The sequence below is a fragment of the Alligator sinensis genome, unplaced genomic scaffold (assembly GCF_000455745.1).
Source record: "Alligator sinensis unplaced genomic scaffold, ASM45574v1 scaffold250_1, whole genome shotgun sequence".
Taxonomy (NCBI): domain Eukaryota; kingdom Metazoa; phylum Chordata; order Crocodylia; family Alligatoridae; genus Alligator; species Alligator sinensis.
This window is the reverse complement of record NW_005841888.1, coordinates 2,918,646-2,939,806: the sequence shown is the minus strand read 5'-3', so window position 1 is coordinate 2,939,806 and position 21,161 is coordinate 2,918,646. Positions and strand designations below refer to the sequence as shown.

Below are 21,161 nucleotides of genomic sequence, written 5' to 3'. Positions count from 1 at the left end.
GGGCCCCCTCTGGCAGGGGGTGGTGGGGGCTGTGGGTGGGGAGTGAGGGGCACCAGCAGGGGTGGGGTGCTGTGTCTTGGGAGTGAGGGGCCTGGACCTACATCCTGGTGAGCTAAGAGGCAGGGGGAGCTCTGATTTTCCATGATAAAAAACTCAAAATCAAATACCAAAATGTATAGGTACTTAGAATTTATTTTATTATAGTGATTGAGGCACTGGTAGGCTTCCAAATTGCTTTAAAATTGTAAATCTATCAATAAAACATTGTGTTCAATTGATACCTATATATAGGGGCATTTCATTTTAATTGAAGATTTTGGGAGGTGTAATCAGAGAATTTAATATTAGCATCAGAGAATTTGCAATTTTTAAAAAGAGAAAACCAGGATCCCTGGTAATAACAATTCTCCAGGGATGTCAAAGTTAGAGTCACTCCTGAGTCCTTACTCAAGATGAATAAAAATTGAGCAAAACTTTAGGATTGACCCCATTAATTAATCAGACTGGACTAGATTTTGCCAGTACCTCTGAGCTCATAAATAGTTGGTGCTATTATGCTTGAGGAAATGTCAGAGCCATTCTGTCTTACAAAGTAGCATGCCTCCTGGAGTTCTCATACCAAGCATAATGTATGGCCAGTCACAGGTGACAATTAGTTTTATATCCCTATGTTAGTCTCCCATCACCATGATATCTTGGTGCCATTGTTTTGATCTATATGTGTCACTTTCTGCGCTCATTGTGAAGCCTGTTTTGTGTACGTGCACATAATGAAATGTGTTCTTTATCTCCTGCAAATGAATACACGATTAGATTTGAAATTTCTTTAGTTTTGAGAGGAGTGTCATTTGTATTCATGTATTGATTTTAGATTTGTGACTCTGTTTAGCACTTGGGGGCTAGTCCTATAATTCTTTCCAAGTTATATCTAAGTTTCTTTAATAAAACCTATGCTAGTTTTCAAGCAGAGATTTCTAGCCATTATAAAAAAGGTTATAATTGCTGTTGAAATGGTTACCTGTACAAAGATAATATCTAGTACACAATAGAAGCTGAAAAGGTATATATTTTCTGTATGCCAAAACTAAGAAATAACTATGGGAATTGTTGATGTGCTGATATTTAATGGCTTTCTCTTCACAGAATCAAACAATGTCAAATGAGAAGTAATACCCAAAGGGCAAATTCTGCAATCTTTGCTCAAGTACAGAATTTTGTGCTGTTTTGTCATCTGCTGAAGTAAAGACAAAATTGGTTTAAGCAAGACCTAGAGAATTTGTACCCATGCCAGCAAACCATTTTTTCATCATGAGAATTTAATATACTTATATTTGGCCTGTGTGAAGTGGCTAGTATTCGCTTCGGATTTGGATTCGGCTGATTCCGGGGACAGTGATTCGATTCGGTGATTCGAATCACTGTCCCACATCTATTCAGCTGAATCAGCCAGGCCCATCCCCCAGAGCCTGGCAATGGCTGCTGCGCCCACCCCAAGCTCCCAGCAGTTAGGGGAAAAAGAGCCCCAGCTCACCGGGGATGATCCCCGTTGCCCCCCACTGCCCCATACTGCATGTGGAACTCTGCATGAGCCCCCTGACCCTCCTCTTGCTCCCCCAGCCCTCCCATAGCTGTACCACCCACTGCAGGTCTGGCCTGTTAAGAAAAAAAACTGAGAAAAACCCCAGACACTGCTTCTGCCAGTGGGGGGTGATCACCTCTGCCCCCCACTGCCCCATGCTGTATGGGGGGGGGCTCTGCACAGGCCCCGCAAAGCCCCAAGGCCACTGCAGGAGCAGTGAGTCCCGGGGCTTTTCTCTGTTTTTTTCCTTAAAGGGCTGGAGCCATGCTGGGCGGGACAGCCATGGAGAGAGCTAGAAGAGTGGGGGGAGTATTGGGGGACTTGTGCAGACCCCCTATGCAGCATGGGGCAGTGGGGAGCAGCAGGGATCACCCCCTGCCTGGCAGCACCCGGTGAGCATCTGGGCTTTTCTTTAAAGAGCGGGGGGCTGGGGGAGCAGACAGGGGGTGGGGGCTGGCAGGGGTCCCCCTGTGGTCCTCTCTCTCCTCCTCCAGGCCCCCCTCCCTGCCCCCTACTTACCAGCTCCGAGTTCAGCTGCAGCTCCCTGCTGCAGTCACCAGGGACTGTCCGAATCATCAAAGCTTTCTGAATCTTTTCCGAAGATTTGTAGAGTTTTGAATTGATTAGGACCTTTTAATTGGTCCCCTGATTCAATTTGGATTTGGAGATTTGGCCACCGAATCGGGCCGAATCTCCTCCAAATCGAATCACCACCCAAAGCTTCACATAGCCCTAACTTACACCACATAATCTACATAACTGTATGTTTTCTAATGTTCGGTGTGGAAGTGTTGGATTTTCACATTTATCCAGTAGCCAAGTAGTCTACCACAATAATTTTGAGTCATTTTAAGGGTTTGGACAGACATTTTTGTTTCTCCAGGAAGAGTCCCTGCTTTCACTGAAGCAACCATGAGGTCATAATTTTTCTCCCAGAGTAAAAGTGATCACTCTGGAAGAAAAATAACTGGGGAACAACCTGAGTGAAGTGGCTCCCCAGAGAATCTCTCTCAGGAGATAGAACTTCTGTACAGACAGCCAGTGTGCTTTGCTGCTTTTCCCTCCTACCTGGGAGGGGAGAGCATATGTCAGTCCCACCCAAGCAAGGGGCAGAACATGTTCCTGAGTGCCTCTGGATGGAAAAGCCTCATGCTGAAGCAGTTACCAGGTATGTTCTGCTGAATCTCACTGCAGCATACAAGCATATGTCCTGCCCAGCCTTAGATGGGCTCCAACATAGCATGGGGGAGAGGAAAGGCTGGAAGACTCTTCTGTCCATGGCACAGATCCTACCCTCACTTTCCCTGACCACATTCCCTTAAAGCAGTGGTTTTCAATCTGTGGTCTGCAGACACCTGGGGGTCTGCAGACTATGTCTAAGAGGTCTGCAAAAAATTACTATAATCAATCAAAAGTATGATTGATACACCTACACTTACAATCAAAGGGGTCAGCACCTCTATTCAAAATTTCCAAAGGGGTCCACACCTCTATTAAAAAAAATGTTTAGGGGTCTGCAAATGAAAAAAAGGTTGAAAACCACTGCCTTAAAAAAAAAGGCCTGCAAAGCTCTAGGTGCTGCGTACTCTAGGGACCCCTGGTAGCCCAGCATCTGCATGGCAGGGTCTTTGCTTCTCTGTCTGAACTTCTGTACAGGTTTTCTCTCAGGATCAGAAAAGTTGTCCTGGATGATTTGAGTGCATGTATGCAGCTTTTGTTTCCTCTTGTTATAATTATTTCTGCCTCCTGGCCCATCATTTTCACAATTTCTGTCACTTTCAGAGTAGTACTATAAAATCTCAGTTTACCCAAAACACTGTTGTTAAAGGCATTTTCCTTACCTGCATGACTGTGTCTAATGCCCAACTCAGCAGCCTGCCATACAGTTCTATTTAGTGGCACTTTGCAACAGAGAGGGGAATCATATTACCTCACAGCCCTCATTTGACTAAGATAAAAGAAGCGAATTGTTTTTAGTTTCCCCTCATAAGACAGGCTTTCTGTTCTCCCTGATTATTGTGGTAGTTCTCTTTTGTACCTTCTCCTGTGTAAATTGATGTCATCTTTCTTGAACATGGATGACCAGAATTATATGCAGTCTTCCAGATGAGGTCTTATCTGTGCCCTGTATAATGGTATTTGTACTTCCCTATATGTATTACAAATAACTCACCAAATACACATCATTAAGATTGTATTTGCCTTTCTTATGGATCATGGTCATCCTGTAATGGTTCATATACCTGGGTGGGCTTATATTCCTATGTACCCAGGTTTTTCTCCTTTTCTACCATTTCAAACTGATGGCTCCTTACCCATGACAGAAATTCTTATTCTTGGCTCCTAAGGGAATGGCCTTGTCCTTTTCCCTGCCACTTCCAAACCTTTCCTCTATCCCACTCTTAATTCTCTTTTGAAAAGCACTGCATCTACCTCTTCCCTTCTTTTCCCCTTGTTGTCACCAAACTCCTCTTCATTAGCATTATTCCCTCATTTCAGCACCTGGTTCTGTAGCTCCTTTTCCTCACACTGTCCCAGAGTTATCTACTTTTAACCATCCTTTTCTGTGCCCTCTATTGTATCAACACTGACAACTCTCAGACACCACCTCCTTATCTTCTTTTCTTATCCAATGATATGATTGTTGATTTTCTCCTTGCTTCCACTCCTCCACCCTTGTTTGCTTTGTCCCTCTTTCCCACCAGACTGTCTATCCTGCCAAACACTAGGCCAGATTTACCCCAACATCCACTTTCATCAGTTCTGCTTGCATGTTATGTGGGGTGTCTCATAGAAAAACCATGACTTGACTATGCTAACTTCTACTTTCATTCCCATTTCAAACATCCCCCTCCCTTTCTGCTTCCATTTTACTCTCCACAAAGGATCTTGCTGATTTTTTCTATTAAAACTTGGCATAATACAGCATGACCTTCCTCCTCTTTCTCTGGCTGGCCCATTTACTCTTCCTTCCCTAGAACACTCTTCTCCTTTTCTACTGTTGCAGGTACAGTAGTTTCTCATATGTTCCACTCCACCCCTACATTTGCTCTAGTGATGACCTCTCTTCCCATCTCCTGATCTCCCATGGTTTCCTCTGCTCCTTTTTTCTTTTCCCTAATTTTTCTAACCTCCTTGGCTCCTGACCCTCATAAGATAAGCACACTTTAGTCTTGCCCATTTAAAAATGATTTAATTTTCTTCTTCAGCTACAATGCCATTTTACTTCATCTCTAAGGGTATGTGTCTACACTGTTCTTGTTTTGACTGCAGCTTCTACAGATATACCTGAGCTACCTATGAATTAGCTAAATTAGGCATCTAGTAGTATAACTGCAGCTATAAAGAACTCAGCATAAGATGTGAAACCCACATCAGAAACTGAATATATATTTCATCAGTTAGCTGTAGCATTATCTGAGTTATCTAGTGTCAAGTTAGTTTAGGTATATTCATACAAGCTGTAGTCACAAGAGCGACTGCAGTAGATACATGCTCCAAGTCACAGAATGTGTCATCCGAAATTCTTCCTCTCTAATTTGGCTTTTGCTCTTGCACTTTGCTCACTGGCAGAGCTATTACCAAAAGTCTCCAAGGACCTCTTCCAAGCTAAATTTCAGAACCAGTACTCCTATCTTCATTCTGTCAGCCAAGTTTGAGTAACTGAATAGACATGGGAGAACCAAAAGAGTCATGGAAGCCAAGGGAGTACAGAAGGTAGTCAACTGTGTGAAACAAGTTCCATTGTTGTCTTCTACATCAGGGGAGATCAACCACCTCTGAATCCAACACCTTGTCTTTCAGCCTTGGGGAGCCCCCTGGGCCATGACTCTGCATACTAGATCTAGCACACAGGGTAGCACAGGGCCTGATCCAGCACAGAGAACCTAGAGGAGGCAGTACAAGCCCTGGAGCCCAACCTCTGTCCATGGAGCCAGGTGAAGGTGGCATGGGGGCCTAGGGCCCAATCCCTGCACATGAAGCTAGGTGGAGGTGGTGTGGGGCCTAGAAGGGGCAGGTAGATGCAGTTCATTGCCCAAGAGCTCTGATCCCAGTGTATGGAACCCAGGAGAGGTGGCACAATCTCAGCACGTAGGACTGGATAGAGGCAGAGCAGGGTCTGGGGCCCCCAATCTCAGCATGGGGGGCTAGGCACAGGCAGCATAGGGAGCTGGGCCAAGGCAGCACAATATCCTGGGCCCAATACTTGTGTTCAGGGCCAGGTGGGGGCAGTTGGGTTCAGATCTGGGCATGTGGGCCTGATCTTGAGGTGTGGGCTCCAATCCAGCCCATGGGCTGGCCCCTCGCTACTCATGGCTCCAGTCCCATTCTGGCATGGGGCTGAGACCACAGGGTAGCTCTAGCCCTGACCTGGCCATGTAGCAATTGCTGTAACCTAGTGTATTTCCTCTATTTCACTTAAATCCATTTATTCTTTGAATTACATTTCCAAAGTAATGTACTTACTGGTTCAGGACAGGTGTGTATGCTGTTTTATCCTCATCGATGATGGTAACCATCAGAGTTATGAGCTGGGCCCAAAAATCCAGGTTCTTAGTAGTTGGTCCCTGTTCTTCCCTTGGAACTTCTTGTTTCTTACCCTGCCAATGAGATTTAACATAATTTAGACAGTTTCACTAAGTTACATATTTTTGATTAGGGTTGGGTATTTGTTCAAATAAAGTTTGGTCAACTAACTGGTCAAATATCAGTCAAAGCTTGTAAAAGATTGCCAATAGGTCCATATAATATACAGAAAAGCACAAATTTTCCACTAAGAAATGTGTCAAAAACAATAAAAAATAATATTTGTCAAGAAAACTACAAAAAATGTACTTTTTTGGTAAAATTGCTATAATCATTGACCAGTCAAATATATGCAGCCAACTGACTGGTCAATTGACAATATTGGACAGGTCAATTGACTGGCTTGCCAACCCTATTTTTATTATATATCATTGTTCAAAACTGAGAGAGCCAGAAAAAGATACATGGTACTATGGTCCCAATTCAGCAAAAGGCATCTATACATAAAGGTTGCCTTTAAATAAGTGTTTATGTCCTTCAGAACTGAGGATGAGTGCATTCTTAAGTCTCTCGTTGAATGGAATGGATTTAAGTGCAAGTAAAGTGCTTTGCTGATATAGAGCCTGTATGTATGTACATCTTTGAAGAGTCAGTATTAAACAAAGAAACAACAGACAACTTCTCTTATTATTAGGGCTGCACCAATAGAGATTTTGGGGGCTGATACTGATAGTTGATTTTTAAGGAGACATACCAGCCAATACCAATCCGATTTCCGATACAGGTCCATGCAGCTGGTAAATCCATTGTGTTGGAAGGGGAGGGAAGGAGTGTGGGGGGGGGGGCAGATCCATGCCCACTATGATGAGGGAGGGGCAGGGACAGGCATTGCCCAGGTGGGGCGGGGTGTGGCACAGGGGGGGTGGGGCACAGGACAGAGCCACACCCCATCAAGGAGGGGGTGGCTCCCACCATTATGTTCACCCCAGCAGGGCATGGGGGGTGGGGTATGCCCCCGGATCTGTGTGGGGTGGGGTGGGGCAGGGAGGGCTGCAGTTGCAGGCTGGAGCAAGGGCTGCACCAGGCTCTTCTTGGTAGGGCCTGGGCTCAGGGCCTGGGCTGAGTTCTTTTTAGCTGCATTTATATTACTACATGCCTAATCTAGCTAATTCAAAGGTAGCTCAGGTATATCTGCAGAAACTGCAGTCAAAGCAGGGTATAGTTTAGAGAGACATCCTTAGAGATGAAGTAAAATGTCACTGTAGCTGAAGAAGAAAATAAAATAATTGTTTTGAATGGGCAGGGCTAAAGTATCTTTATCTTATTAGTATCAGGAGGCAAGAAGGTTAGAAAAATTAGGGGGAAAAAAAAAGAGGAAACCATGGAGATTAGGAGATGCACGCAGGGGCATTTATTGGCCAAATTATTGGCTGCATCAGGCCAATTTCTGATAAAGCCAATTTTCTTTATATCAGTATTGATCCAACATCAGACTGGCCCTAATAGTTTGGTTCAGACAAAGTGAAACCAACGGTCACCTTTCTATTCAGGCAAATACAAGAACAGATAATCCCCTTTAACCAAATCAAGAGAGGCTATGTCCAAGACACAAACCTATGTTACAAAGCTGAGGTTTTGGGGATAAAGGGCACCTATACACATGCACCAGGGTGTGTGGGGTGGGGTTAATTAGAGCAGCTCTCAGAAGCCACTGTAATTAACACACCTGCAGTGTCTTGTGTGTCCAGTGTCCCACATTTCAAAATAGCAGCAGGGGTGCTATAACTAAAGCTTGTTTGACATTCGACATGCAACATGAGATGCTGCAGTACGTTCTGATACATTCTAATCAGAACGTATTGGAGCAGGTGTAAAAGAACTTTCCTAAGATCTGGGAAAGAAGCTTCTGAAGAAGTACAGAGCCTGAAATCTTATCTAAAATCTCGCTCAACTATACAGTTTTATCAATTAAATACATCACCAAAACCACCTTGTTTTTCTTATACTGTACTAAACACAATACAGATCAAATTAAACTGTGTTAGGCAACTTTAATGGCCATGCATTAAATACTTACTCTTAATTGTCATGCCTGCCCAACCATGAATGGTGGTAAAGACGGCATGTTTTTCATACTGTCTGTCTTCTATTAAAAAAAATGAATTTAGCTTAATTAATTCTACTATTAAAGCATAGCTTTTACTGCCTATAATAGCTCCTTTATTCTAAGAAGTAGATTGCAGTAGATACTGCATATCTATCTATAAATTCATCCATCAAGACAGACGTTATGTTCCAAAGAAAATAATTATGTCAGTTGTTTTGAAAGTTTAAGCTTACATACTTTGTACTTCTTATTTTATGGTAGTTGAAATGAACACTGTATCACTTCAAACAGGCCTACTTTATTGTCATAATAAATTAATTTAGTATTATCTTTACCTCAATTAAATTTTATTTGTTAATGAAGAGTTTGGAAAGGCGAGAGGGAATTTTAACAGTGCACAATTAAAATTATTTTGTGGTCACCATGGGATACATTAGAAAAGTCTCATTAATCACCTATTGTTCACACAGCTGTACTACAAATGTTACAGGTTCTATGTCTAATGTGATTGAATAAAAGGATATGCTTAGTAGATTTACAATGGGGGAAGTGACTAATATCACTTACAGCTTACAGTAATCATGTAAACAAAGGGGCTTTTAAAAAGTGACAAGAGTATTTGAGCATTACTGTCAACCCAAGGTCTTTCACCTGGTATAGATTACAGCTTCATTACAAGTACCCTGCATTTGCAATAGTGAAGATGTACTGCTAGCACCTTTTGTAGTAGTTTATTTTATGTTTTTTCTAAGGTGTTATGCAGTTTTGTTATACAAACCCATTTTACAATTAAAAGGTATAGCTGAATGTATTTTTCAAGAACAATATTTTAAATACACTCCCCACATGTGGCTCAAGCAATTATTTTATGTGATGTGAAATCATATGCCTGTATACAGCAAACAACGTATGATTTCTGTAAAGTAGAGCCACCATAAAAAGCTGCTTTACATGGGCTGCTTTGGCACAGAAATATGTTGGATGTTTATATCAACACAATCTTCAAGAAATGTTTAAAAGTGTTCATTTATATTTTCACGTTAAAGAGCAAATATTCTGAAACACTCATAGTTGTAGATCTTCAATGAAGAAAGAACCAAAGTTACAACTAGTATTCTCTAAACTCTGAATTAGCAAAATGATGCCATTTCAATAAATGCTGGATAAAGCAACAAGAAAATTATTTATGTTGCATTTACATATCGGTACTCATCTTTGTTTAAATTACTGGCATTGTTATTTTAAAAAGTACTTGTCAGGGATTCAAAGAATCATTTTAAAGAGGAAAAATGATAATACATTTTAAAGCTGCTGTTGGGGATCCAAGTGCCATATCAATGTTCTTGCTTATCTAGTTTAATTTCTATGCTACTCTCCTGAATTCTTTGCTCTGGTGACAAAAACTCAACCTTAGCCTATCGTTAACAGTAAAGAAGAATGCTGTCTCATTAAGTGGGATGACAAGTTATGTTTTTCTTTCTATGTGCTCTCAGAAGTCTTTTATTGGCTATAGTTTTGTTACTGCCATGACAGAAAAAGGCTGGTACTTTATTCCTTCTTCCACATTAGAAAATAATATCAAGTGGATTTTATTTTCCTGATACAATACAGTAAGGGTATGTACAGATGTTACACATAGAAGTTAGGGCAAAAAATGGCTGCCCAATCTAAGTTAGTTCACCCACACATGCAGTTCTTATACCTTAGATCCCTTGCTAAGTCAATTTAAGTGTCAAGGGGCCAAGCTGTACAGACCTTCCCTAAAGGTTAGATTGGGCCAAAAATGGCCAACCTAATCTAGCCTTGTTCATCTGAGAGGTGCACTAATTAAATTGGGCATGTGTTAGACCAATCTACTGAATGTCCATACAAGTTTGGAGTGCAGCCCAGGGGGCTGGGAAAGCCCACATGCTCATTCCAGCACCAGAGCTGTGCTTTTCCTACTTCCCTACCCCAAGGGTCCCTTGACCCTCCTCCCCACCATCAGATGGAAATGCCCCTATGGACCAAGCAACTGTGCCTCATGAATCTTCTATCTCCCCCCAACCCTACCAAACTTCCTCCAATCCTGCAAACCACCCCTAGAGCTAGGAGGCTGATCACTGGTGCCAGGAGCCTGATTTAAACAAGTTGGGGTGGAGGAAGGGGTGGTTAGGGGAATAGTGGGTCTATGTGGGGGGAGTTGGTGAGATCTTGGAGGCTAGCAGGTCTGTGGGGGATTTGGGGTGATTTGGGAGGCTAATAGATCCATGGGGGGGGCTTTGGTAGGATTGGGGAGCTAGCAAGTCTGTAGGGGGGACTGGTAGAATTTGAGGGTAGTGAGTCTGTAGGTGGTTGGTGAGGTCAGGTGAGGGTGGGAGAGGGCTTGATAGGATTAGAAAGGCTGCCCCCACCCAACTGAGCTATTTTTAGGCCCCCAACCCCTCATGCCTAAACAGCCAACTCCCCCTGAGGACCATATTCTCAAACTAACTCCCTCTCCCCCTGGACCTGCTAGCCTCTTGAGCCTGCTAAACCCTCTACTGTAGACCCTCTACTCCTATCCACCCCTTCTCCCACCCCAATTTATCTTAGATTGGGCTCCCAGCCCAAGGAAATGTCTGTGAAACTAACTTCTGATCTATAATCATACAGATTTAAGTAAGCCAAGTGATTTAGGAATATCTTTACTGTTCTGTAATTCATTTGCAAGGAGGAAGATTGGGGCTTTGGAGGGTTCATGGAAGAGCACCACATGGTGTGGGGCAGCAGAGGGCAGCAGGGAATGCCCCCCGCTGGGCAGGAATGAGTGAAGAGTTTTTTGTTTTCTTTTCTTTTCCTTAAAGGGCCAGAGGTGGGGCAGGCAAGGCAGCCATGAGGGTGAGGCTGGGACAATGGTGGGGGTCAGGGGTCTCATGCAGAGCTCCCCATGCAGTGTGGGACAGTGGGGATTGCCCTCCCCCACCTCCCGGCAGCACCTGGTGAGTCGGGGCTTTTTTCTTTCAAAGTGCCGGGAGCTGGGCCAGGTGGAGCAGCCATTGCCAGGGATGGGAGAGCAGGCAGCAGATGGGCCTGTGTGATTCAGAGATTCAGCAGTAGCCAAATCTCTGAATCAGATTCTGCTGAGTCAATTTGGGACAGTGATTCGAATTACTGAATTGAATCACTGTCCCCCGAATTGGCTGAATAGGAATCTGAAGCAAATACTAGCTGCTTCACACAGCCCTACCACCTAGTGATAAAACATGGAAGGGAAAACCCTATTGTAAATGGTATATACTGATATGTTTTCCATGCCATGAAACAGCTTGAAAAACCCTGCATTACATCAAATAGTTTTGGGTCTACAATGGGATTGATTTAAGTTATCAGGACATTAGTGCCAATGTTCAAGGGCTGACAATGTTTAGGAGCAGTGGGTCAAAATAATACCACCTGCTCTGTGCCAGGCTGATGCTTCTGAACCAGCCACTTCTTTGGCCACTTCTATGCATGTACCCCCTGTCATAGCTGAAGCTTCCTGCTGCTAACATCTGGTCTTTGCAGGCTAGATTAAAATCACTGCCTGGGCTGGATCTGGCCTATGGGCCATAGATTGCCACCCCCTGCCAAAGTTCGATTTGAAATCCATTTCCTTCCTTACTCTTCAAAAAAGCTTTATATTGTTGTCATCTAACTCCAGTACAACATAGCATAAAGGTACTGCATACTGAGTACTGTACTGAAAGGTACAGATTTCATATGAAACTGTCTACAAAAATGTACATACCAAACTGTAGGAATTCCATATTCACACTTAAAATTCGGAAGACATTATTAATGTGTACACTCAAGTCCCTAGATTTGAACATTGCTTCCATAACTATCTTGTTAGCTTTAGAGCCAACACCTTTGATTTAAAACTAAGCTTGTGTCCAGAAAGTTTCCTCAAGGGGTCATAAATATGCTTTGTAGACATTAAATTTATGGTGCATTCTTCAAATATTACGCATTAATAGCAGTGGGTACATCTACATGTGTATTTTACTGGACTCATCTACACTTGACATTACATTGCTGTACCAATGCACTATGGCAACGTAGCATCCACAAGCAAAACGTGACACCACAGCTATGTAGCTATGTTGCCATAGTGATGTACTGCCCCATTATACTGGGTCACTATGGCGATGTAGCGCCTAAAAATAACCGTGCACGGTGAAGACAATGCACTACTGGCTGATACTATACAACATGTACTACAAGTACTGTACTGTACAACAAGTAATGTACAACATGATACTGTACTAAATGACAGCACAGTAACAATGGCATAGTGGCACCCATTGAGGAGTTGACTAATTAGCCCCACAGTAAAGCGTCACTGTCTACATGTGTGCCAGTATTAGGGCACAGTAAATTAACTAACTCCATTGTAAGATAGTACTGTTGGGGATGGTGCGATCTCGTGGAGCAGTCACTTACTCTACCAAAACACATTTAGATGGAGATGGGCTGGCTGGGGCATGGGGGTGCTAAAGTGAGGGGGCTGCCTGCAACATGGATCTTTATCACTCTTGTGTACCAGCCAGCCCCTCTGCCACCTGATACCACCACCCACAGCCTAGGGCTGACCTCCCAAGCCTGCTGTCAGTCTGGGGCTGCTCTGCCCTGGCTCAAAATGCTGCTGTCCAAGGAGCACGTGCAGACACTGTACCCAGGAGCAGTTAATTCCAGTGCAAATCATGCTGGAGTTTATTTTATCACCTTAATTGCATGTGTAGATGCACCTACTATGTATTAATTCTTGGTCATTAGGTACAATTTTAAGATTGCACAAGTGGCAGTGACCTTGTAAGTCAACTGCCTATAAACACAGGTAGTGCCTATTAGTGTATAATGAGATTAATTGGAGCCTTGAAAAATGTTATTTGCAACACATTAAACAGGGGTGAAATCCTGCTTCAGTTGAAGTCAATAGCAAATTCACATCGTATTCAAATGGCCAGTTTTTCACGTTTTTGAAAGGATTAACACAACCCCCTTGATTAAAACAATCTTTCAATATTGCAGTCAATTACAGGTGTAATGCTAAAACTTACTGACATTTTTCTTGAAATTTTAACAGTTTTGACATTTTATCATTTTTCATTTCCCTGTTTTTGAGTAACTCTTGTATTCATTATCAAGCATAGTCAAAAGGACTTAACATCAGGGAGATAATGCTTCATTGTAAGTATATGTCAGAAAGAGTCATAATTTAGTTCAAATTATCTTAATTTACTTCTGGCCTTTTTTGGAATTCAACCAATAGTTCAAGGGTATTTCTTCATTATCTATTTTTAAAGATTATTATATACTGCACCATAAGATTAATAACTTCTTGGGATAAATGGATATTTATAAACATTTTTATAATGAGTTATATCCATGGGCACAAATAGTGTTGTTCAACTAGAGTTTATACACTTGATACAAAAATACCATTTTAAATGTTATGACCCGCATTATGCAAAATATCAAATAGTATGTATTTATTAGGTGACTATAATGATCCTTTTATTTTCTGAAAGATCTACGACTGTTATTCTTGCCACCACTGAAATTGCGAAAGGAAGATCTCCCTGTCACATAACATACATCAGCAAATAGGAACCTCATATTAAATTATTTTCTTCTCAGTTGTATTGATGTAGACTGTAAGCCAAATTTCCAAGTTAATCAAATATGATAAATACAACAATAGAACATAGAAATGTCATGGTACATGGATATGAAGAGCAATGTTTGGAGTATTTTTTTTTAAAGAGACAAAATATTTTCTATAATTTTTAAGAACTGCTATTATTTGGAATTGGTTTGTAAATTGACAGAAAAAAAAGACTCAATATTTTGCATCTTTATAAGCAAATACATTTTGAAATTTAGGGAACTGGCTTGGAAAGTAATATGAGCTGTGGTTTAAAGTAGGATTAAAATCTACAGCTGTAAGTCTGAGAGACATCTGTACCGGCTGAAGTGAAGACCCCTAACCTTTCAACTTCTTTCTTCAATGACTTTCAATGGATTTTCTATTTTATTGGACAAAATGTTTTCTATAACATAAGTGAAATAATAACAGGCAAAATTCTGATTCATTTGAAGTCATTGCAGGCATTTAACATAGGCTGGACTTTGACATTTAAACATTGCCCCATGTTGTGGCACTTTTGAATTGCACTGCATCTTGGATAATACTGCAAGGCAAGCCTGTATATTATGATTAGATGTTGTTTAACTTGCCTGTTACCGCTCAGCTCTGTCTTTTTGGGGAACCCTGGCACAGTACTCAGCCTGTCTGACTACAAAGGACTCACCCCCTCCCCACCTTTGCCTGAACAAGAACTGATTACAGGAAGGACTTACAAAAGACCCAGTAAGAGATGCATCTAAAGCCCTCCAGATAAGGGTGATAAGAGTGAAGCCAATCCCCTGGTCTCATTTGCATCAGAGATGGAACCGGATGACAGCTCATTTAAATGGGAGATAGGACAGAAGCAGTTTTAAATTTCAACCCTCTGATCACAGACCTTGCTCCCCTCTGACGTTTAAAAGCCCCAGTTTTGAGACCCCATGTGTTAAAATTGGATCAACAGGAACAATTCATTCTTCAATCTCAGACTTCTCTGAAGGAGGTTCAAATCCACTTAGAAGGCATGAATATCTCTCATATTGCACCTGTATGTGATCCTTGGATGGGAAGTAGCCATAAAGGGTGAAATGAATGGGTAAAAATGTGGCAGGGGGCCAACCACGTAAATAGGTAAAAAGGGAATTAAGTGATTGGATTGCACCTGTGGGAACAGGATTCTCTTTAATCAAAGCTGCAAATATAGATGTTCTTGATAATAAACTGTCATATGCCACCAAAAATATAGGAAAAATGGGAACCCCATTAACTGCATTTTTGAAACAGTTAAGTGAGGAACAGCAGTTAATAAGTAAGGTATTTCCTGGATAGGAAGGACCCATAGAAAGGCATGAAGGGTTAATGATGTCTGGTGTACACTCCCTCCAAAATAATGTCTCACTGGCTTCAGCATGTGAGCAAGCTGAGGCTCTCACCCAAAACATAATCATGGGAATGATTCAGCAAGCCATAGCAGGACAAATTCCCATGGAAGCAATCAACCTGATTTGGCCCCATGTAATGGAGTAAGAAGTGGCCCTCCAGCCCTGGTAGAGATTAGTTAATCCTTCATACAATCACCACAAGCAGAGCTTGCAGTTATTCCTGATAACTGTGGCAGGCAAGGAAATTAGAATAATCCACCCAGTAGACCCAATGGGATTACAGATTGATGACTCAGTAAGGTACTCCAGAGATCATAACACTTGGGCCTGGGAGAAAGATAATGTGTGGAACACAGTAAATGTAAGAGGGTGTAGGAGAAAAGAAGGTTTGGGTTACATATGTGAAGACCAAGCATTGGAGGAACATGATGAATGCTTCCCACAACCTGGGAATAAGTCTCACTGTTCCTTTGATGTTATCCAGGAAAGGGAATCTGTTATTGTCTTTGTTGGTAAAGCATGTGTGCGCATGAGAACATGTGATATTGTATTAATTAATGGACACTACATGATGGAGGATCCCTGCTCCAAAATGCTAATCAACCCACATTTACACACACCCATCTCAGCATTTATCAGAGCAATTCTAATCATGACTCTCTTATTGTATCCAAAACACTGAATCTGCCTGTCTGTATTGTGAGCTCCCTCAGAGTTATGCCATCCATAGCCAGGAGTGATTAGTTCCTATTATCCATCATATGAGCCATTGTTTACCCATAAACAAATCCAGTGTTCTCCCTTGAGCCATTGTTAGTTCTCTACAAAAACCCCTACCCCAGCTCAAGTTTCTGTCCTGGTGCTTGGATCCAAAAAGCTACACCAGTTCCATTCTTTTTCTGCCTGGAATCCCTCCATTGATCATGCTGAGGGCTCTGCCTATCTGCAAGCTCCAACAAACACCTGGGAAGCTTGACTGGTTCAAGCTTCTCTGAGTGGTGAGACCCCAACTCTCTCTCTCCCTCTCCCACACTCTCTGACTCTGGGAACCTGACTTTTACTCTCTGACTCCAGGCACAGCTTTCTAAGCCTGACTTTTGCTTTCTTACTCCAGGAACAGCTTTCTAAACCTGACTTTTGCTAATCAAACGTGAGCTAGACTTCCTCAAATACATAATTGAAACTATGTAATATTGTAACTGTTTTATTTGTTTCTCTTGTATGGCTATTACTACTGGTATGATCATAAGTTCATATACCTGGCAATAACTAACTTTTATGATCAAGCTGGTTGCTATACTTTCTCTCTGAACCTCACTTACTCTTTCTTCCCCTTGACCTCCCCAGTTGCTCTGCAGCAATGCTTCTTTTACCTAAGCCAAAGATCTCTGTAATGCCCAGTACTACAGTGGGGTCTGCTCATCAGGGGAGATACTACTAGGACCATTGTAACAAGAGATTGGGATGTGCTGAGTTTTGAGGTGCATGAGGGTATCAGCTGAAAGTCCTGATCAGACCCAGCCTGCTCAGACGTACTCTGTTAGCATGTGTCCCTAACTGTATTTATTACTGTCCTGCTAAAATAAGGGATGAATTGAGTTCAAGGCACATGAGGGTGTTAGCCTGTCAATGCTGAATAATCCGGCCTGGCTCAGGCATGTCCTGTTAATCTGTGTGCGTGTATGTGCATATATGTGTTTGACTGATTCAGTGGTTGGAGGAACCCAGCCCCATTGAACCTGAGTCCTGAGAGAGAGCTCCATAGGGAGTGAGGACTCACAGAAGGGAGAGATACAGCTCCATATAGAAACACAAGTAACACAAGGAGCACATTGATAGAATTGCAGAGACTCCAGAAATGTACCCCTAATAAATGAGCACACACCAAAGTGATGGGCAAATCTGGTAACATGCCTGCTTAAGTTACAATATTCAGCTGATTGTACTCAGGTGTCTAAACCAGTGATTTCAAGGCCTAATCCATTAAGGACCATGTCTATGGCAATTTTCAAGCTTCAGCTGGTATTACTATAGATCAGGGGTTCATAACATTTGTGCAGCCAAGGACACATTCGAATTTAAAAGAAAAAGCAGCGGGCACCAATATGACAGCATTTTTTGTTGGAATAATGATTTTTAATGATTGTGAAAATGTGTGTGGGCACCTGAATAGGGGGGGGGGGGGGGGGAAGGGGGGTACCAGGGCACCTGTGGGCACCATGCTGGGAACCAATGCTATAGATCCTCCTTAAATAGTAAGGTTAGAATGTCCTAGCCATGTCGAACTCAGAAACCTTAAGGCAGAGCTTGGCTATGTTTTTGGACAGAGTGCCAAAAACTTCCGTAACCTCAATTTGTAAGATGTTGGCATACCAGGGGTGGATGGCAGAGGAACTGCGAGGGGCCCAATCCTTATTGTGGAAGCACAGCTCTGGCCTCTTCCCCAAGGCATGTGCGCCAAGCAAAATGTCTTTGCATGCCACACTCTTGCATGCACGTCAGGGGTTGCCTACCCCTACCTTAAGGGATTTAATCTAAACTTTCCAGGAAAAATACCTACTTCTAAGCTTGATAAAAGGTGGGAGGGGAGAATGGGAAACTCTTATTCTGTGAGTGAGTGATTACCAATGGGAGTAAAGACTACATAGTTATCTATTGAAAATTTCAGAAAATTAACCCTTTAAAAAGAGGCGAGAATAGAATGGAAGCTGATTTGCAACCTTGAATCATGTTATATATTATAGATCAACAGCCTACCTGTATAGCCCAAATGCCTCAGATAATATAATTTTAAAGTGTGTTTTTGCATTTTCAAAGTAAATCAACATCAACTTTTGTGGGGACCAACATTTCTGAGAGGCTGGAAATGTCACTATTAACAAACAGCTAGAGAGGCTGAAGTTATATCAAACTCACTGTAAGGTTGAAGTTTTGCGATAGCCTTGACAGTACAGGAAATGTACAAAAGGCAAGGATGTCTTTTGTTTAACCAACCGTTCAGTTAGGAGGACATTAAATGAGCATAAAGTGCCCTTCCCTTCCTAGGTAGATTGTGTCCAAAAGCTTTTTTTCCTCAACTATATAGTTAATTCAATAAAAGATATCACCAGAAACAATCTTGCCTCTCACCAAGTTGACTGTATTTTTTGAATAATGTAGGAAAAGGCACTTTTAATAACATAAAAGGATATACCTCTGTTCAGAAGTGGACTTAGGGGTGGCTTTGAAGGTGGAGGAGGGAAGTACAGTATTACTGTTGCACTTTGCTTTGATTTCTGTTCTAGCAAAACTTTAAAACTAACTCCCTATTCAGGCAGGCTGCTGGAATCAACTGACTTCATGGCTCATTAGGTTATCCATGACTCTCTCTCTCGTTTTCTAATAGTCTTGATCTTCCACTATTCAAACTATCCTTTTTCCTGCAATGTTGCGGTCTGTTTGCCATTCCAGGTAATGTCTCTTTTCTGTTTCACAGCATGGAAAGCTGTTTTTAGCTCCAGCTAAAAGCCTTCACTCAGGTGTAGTACTGTTAACTCAGGTGTAGAAATGACTGACAGTGAAATATTGGAGGCACTGTCAAGATGCTTAAGAAGACTAGATTTTGTTTTATTAATTTGAGTGAGAGGTACATTTAACTGTAATGACTACAGGGCTAATTACAGTCTCTCTTACTATTTTGACTATGTTTGCCTTGTTGTGGGTTTTTTAATGTAATATATAATCAAGCAAATTAATGCACATTCCAATAGTTATATTTGTGTTTGCTAAGATCAGAAGCTGAACAATGTAACACTATGCCACTAGCATATTAGTAAAGGTTCTAGTTTCTCTAACTGGATAAAAATATGTTTTGTGTTATATGTGGTTATGCAGTATATCACCTTCAACCCCCTTTTTTAAATCCTAGATGCTCCCATGTGTCTATTATTCATTTCTAACTTAGGAATGATTAGCTTTAATTGTTAATAGTTTTTAATCTGTAGAAGGAGAGGATATTCCATTTGAGTTCCTAATTTTTTTTTCTATTTTGAAGAATGAAGTCAGCTACATTGTCTTACTATTTTTTAAGTTTATTTATCAAGTTTTACTCCTCCCCAGAAATTTTGAAAAACACATAGAGAAATTCTGTTGAAGCAGCTTTTGTCCTGGTCAAGGACTGAACTCTTTCTTGATAGATACTTGAGCAACTATATTGGGACCAGTAACACCTGATTATTTTTCAGCTTTGAAAGAGAAAACAAATAGTGACATCTGGTGCCTTCTTCCTCAATACCTACTGAAAAATATGGAGTAATGAATTCAGAACATTCACCAAAAAAGGAGAAATGCTATTTGGTCAGATCATGCTACCTTCTAAATTCCACAAACAGCCCTAATGTCTATGAAATTTATGAAATATTTGAAATAGTTCTCCTGATTTCCACAAGGAGTAAAGTACTGATCAACAGGAGCCAATGCCAGTCTATAATTCTGTTATTTCTGACAAGAGTCATTTCTAATTGAGTCTCGTAAGCATGTCAATTGCATAACTGCACTGGAGCAAACACCTCCCCCACCCCCACCATATGGTATGAATAGGGCCCTGAAATCAGTTTCATGATTTTCGTGGAAACCATGACAAATGGCAGTTTCCATGATCTTCACAAAAATGGTGTTTCCCTTGATTTTGTGTGGAATCACTTGAAAAAAATAAAAGCTTAGCAAAATATAAAGGAAGTGCAGCAATCCACTGTAGCCATAGAGAACACAGTTTGACAGAGTGTTACTGAGAGGCTGAGGCTTAGCATGTAGATTAGCATATAGATTCAGTGATGATGCAAGTCAGGAAAGTGAAAGGGTTTTGGCCCCATCTTTTAAGAAGCCAGATGCAATACTGCAGCAATGCTGCAGTCTTAAGATGAGCAATTGGCCTCTTGGCCAATCAGTGGTGAGGGGCGGGTCTCAGGGGTTCTTCGACCAATCTGCAGCAAGGGGAAGGGGGGGGGGGGGGAACCTTGCTGCAACAGGACTGAAAATCTGCTATGTGCACCATCAGTGGTCTATGAAAATCTCTTCATCTCACCATGATTTAGGTAGGTCTGTAGGTATGAGATTGGTGTGAGAATCCTGAAATCAGGGTAAGATCAGGGTAAGATTCCCCATATGTTCTGCAGTCAGAAACTCTGAAACACTGTTTGCAGAGATGTACATACTGTTGCTGACATCACTGCAAACAGAGAAGTCAACAGAAAAAGAAATAATTTTGGCTCCAGTTCTATTATTACCAGAAGGGAAAGAAATGTATCTTTGCCAAGGAAAAAGAGGCATGAATTTGCCAAGGAAAAAGTCACAAAACAAGAATTTTCATTTCCAAACTCCAAAGAATGTTAAAGAGAGTCACATACCAATGGGGAGGAAACCAACATAGAAAAGGGAGGAAAGAAAAATGGAAAGAGGAAGACAAAACTAAAAAGAGTAACTTTTTAGCTTTAATAAAATAGTCCTCATCCTTCTGTCTGCTTGTGCCTTTGCTCCAACACTCATGGGCCATTAATCCACAAGGTCTAGGAGAGGAGGCTCCTAGTGTGCCAGCAATGTTTTACCACTGGAGTATGCTTTGTTCCACCCTTAAAATGTCTTTGTTGCATTAACTTTGAGAACACGGGGAAAAAAACTTTAATATTGGTTTCTTCTTCTTGAGACGTATATCTAAACTGAAAGCTGTTTACAAGACACAAACCAAAGATTCAGAGCACCACCATGCCCCATTTTTTGTAAGAGAAACATTTATGTTCCTCCTACTTATGAAATCTGCAACATGTGGAATTTAATAAGTCAATCATTGCTGGTCTATTACTTTTAATGGAACAATTTCCATTTTACGGCCCTAAAATTATTTGTAGGTTAGTACAGAACAGTTTAAAGGACTATGCTATAGTCTAAATACTGTTACTTGTT

The 21,161-nt window shown here is 41.6% G+C and overlaps 1 protein-coding gene across 2 annotated transcripts in view; it reads right to left on the bottom strand.

Annotated features, from left to right (window-relative positions):
- The window catches only part of UNC13C (unc-13 homolog C), a 523,785-nt gene that overhangs the window by 198,712 nt on the left and 303,912 nt on the right, over positions 1–21,161 (bottom strand). For both annotated transcript variants that reach the window (XM_006017955.1, XM_025197084.1), the window contains one exon: positions 6,047–6,180. In XM_006017955.1, coding sequence (XP_006018017.1) covers positions 6,047–6,180 — 134 coding nt within the window. The remainder of the gene's footprint in view (positions 1–6,046; positions 6,181–21,161) is intronic.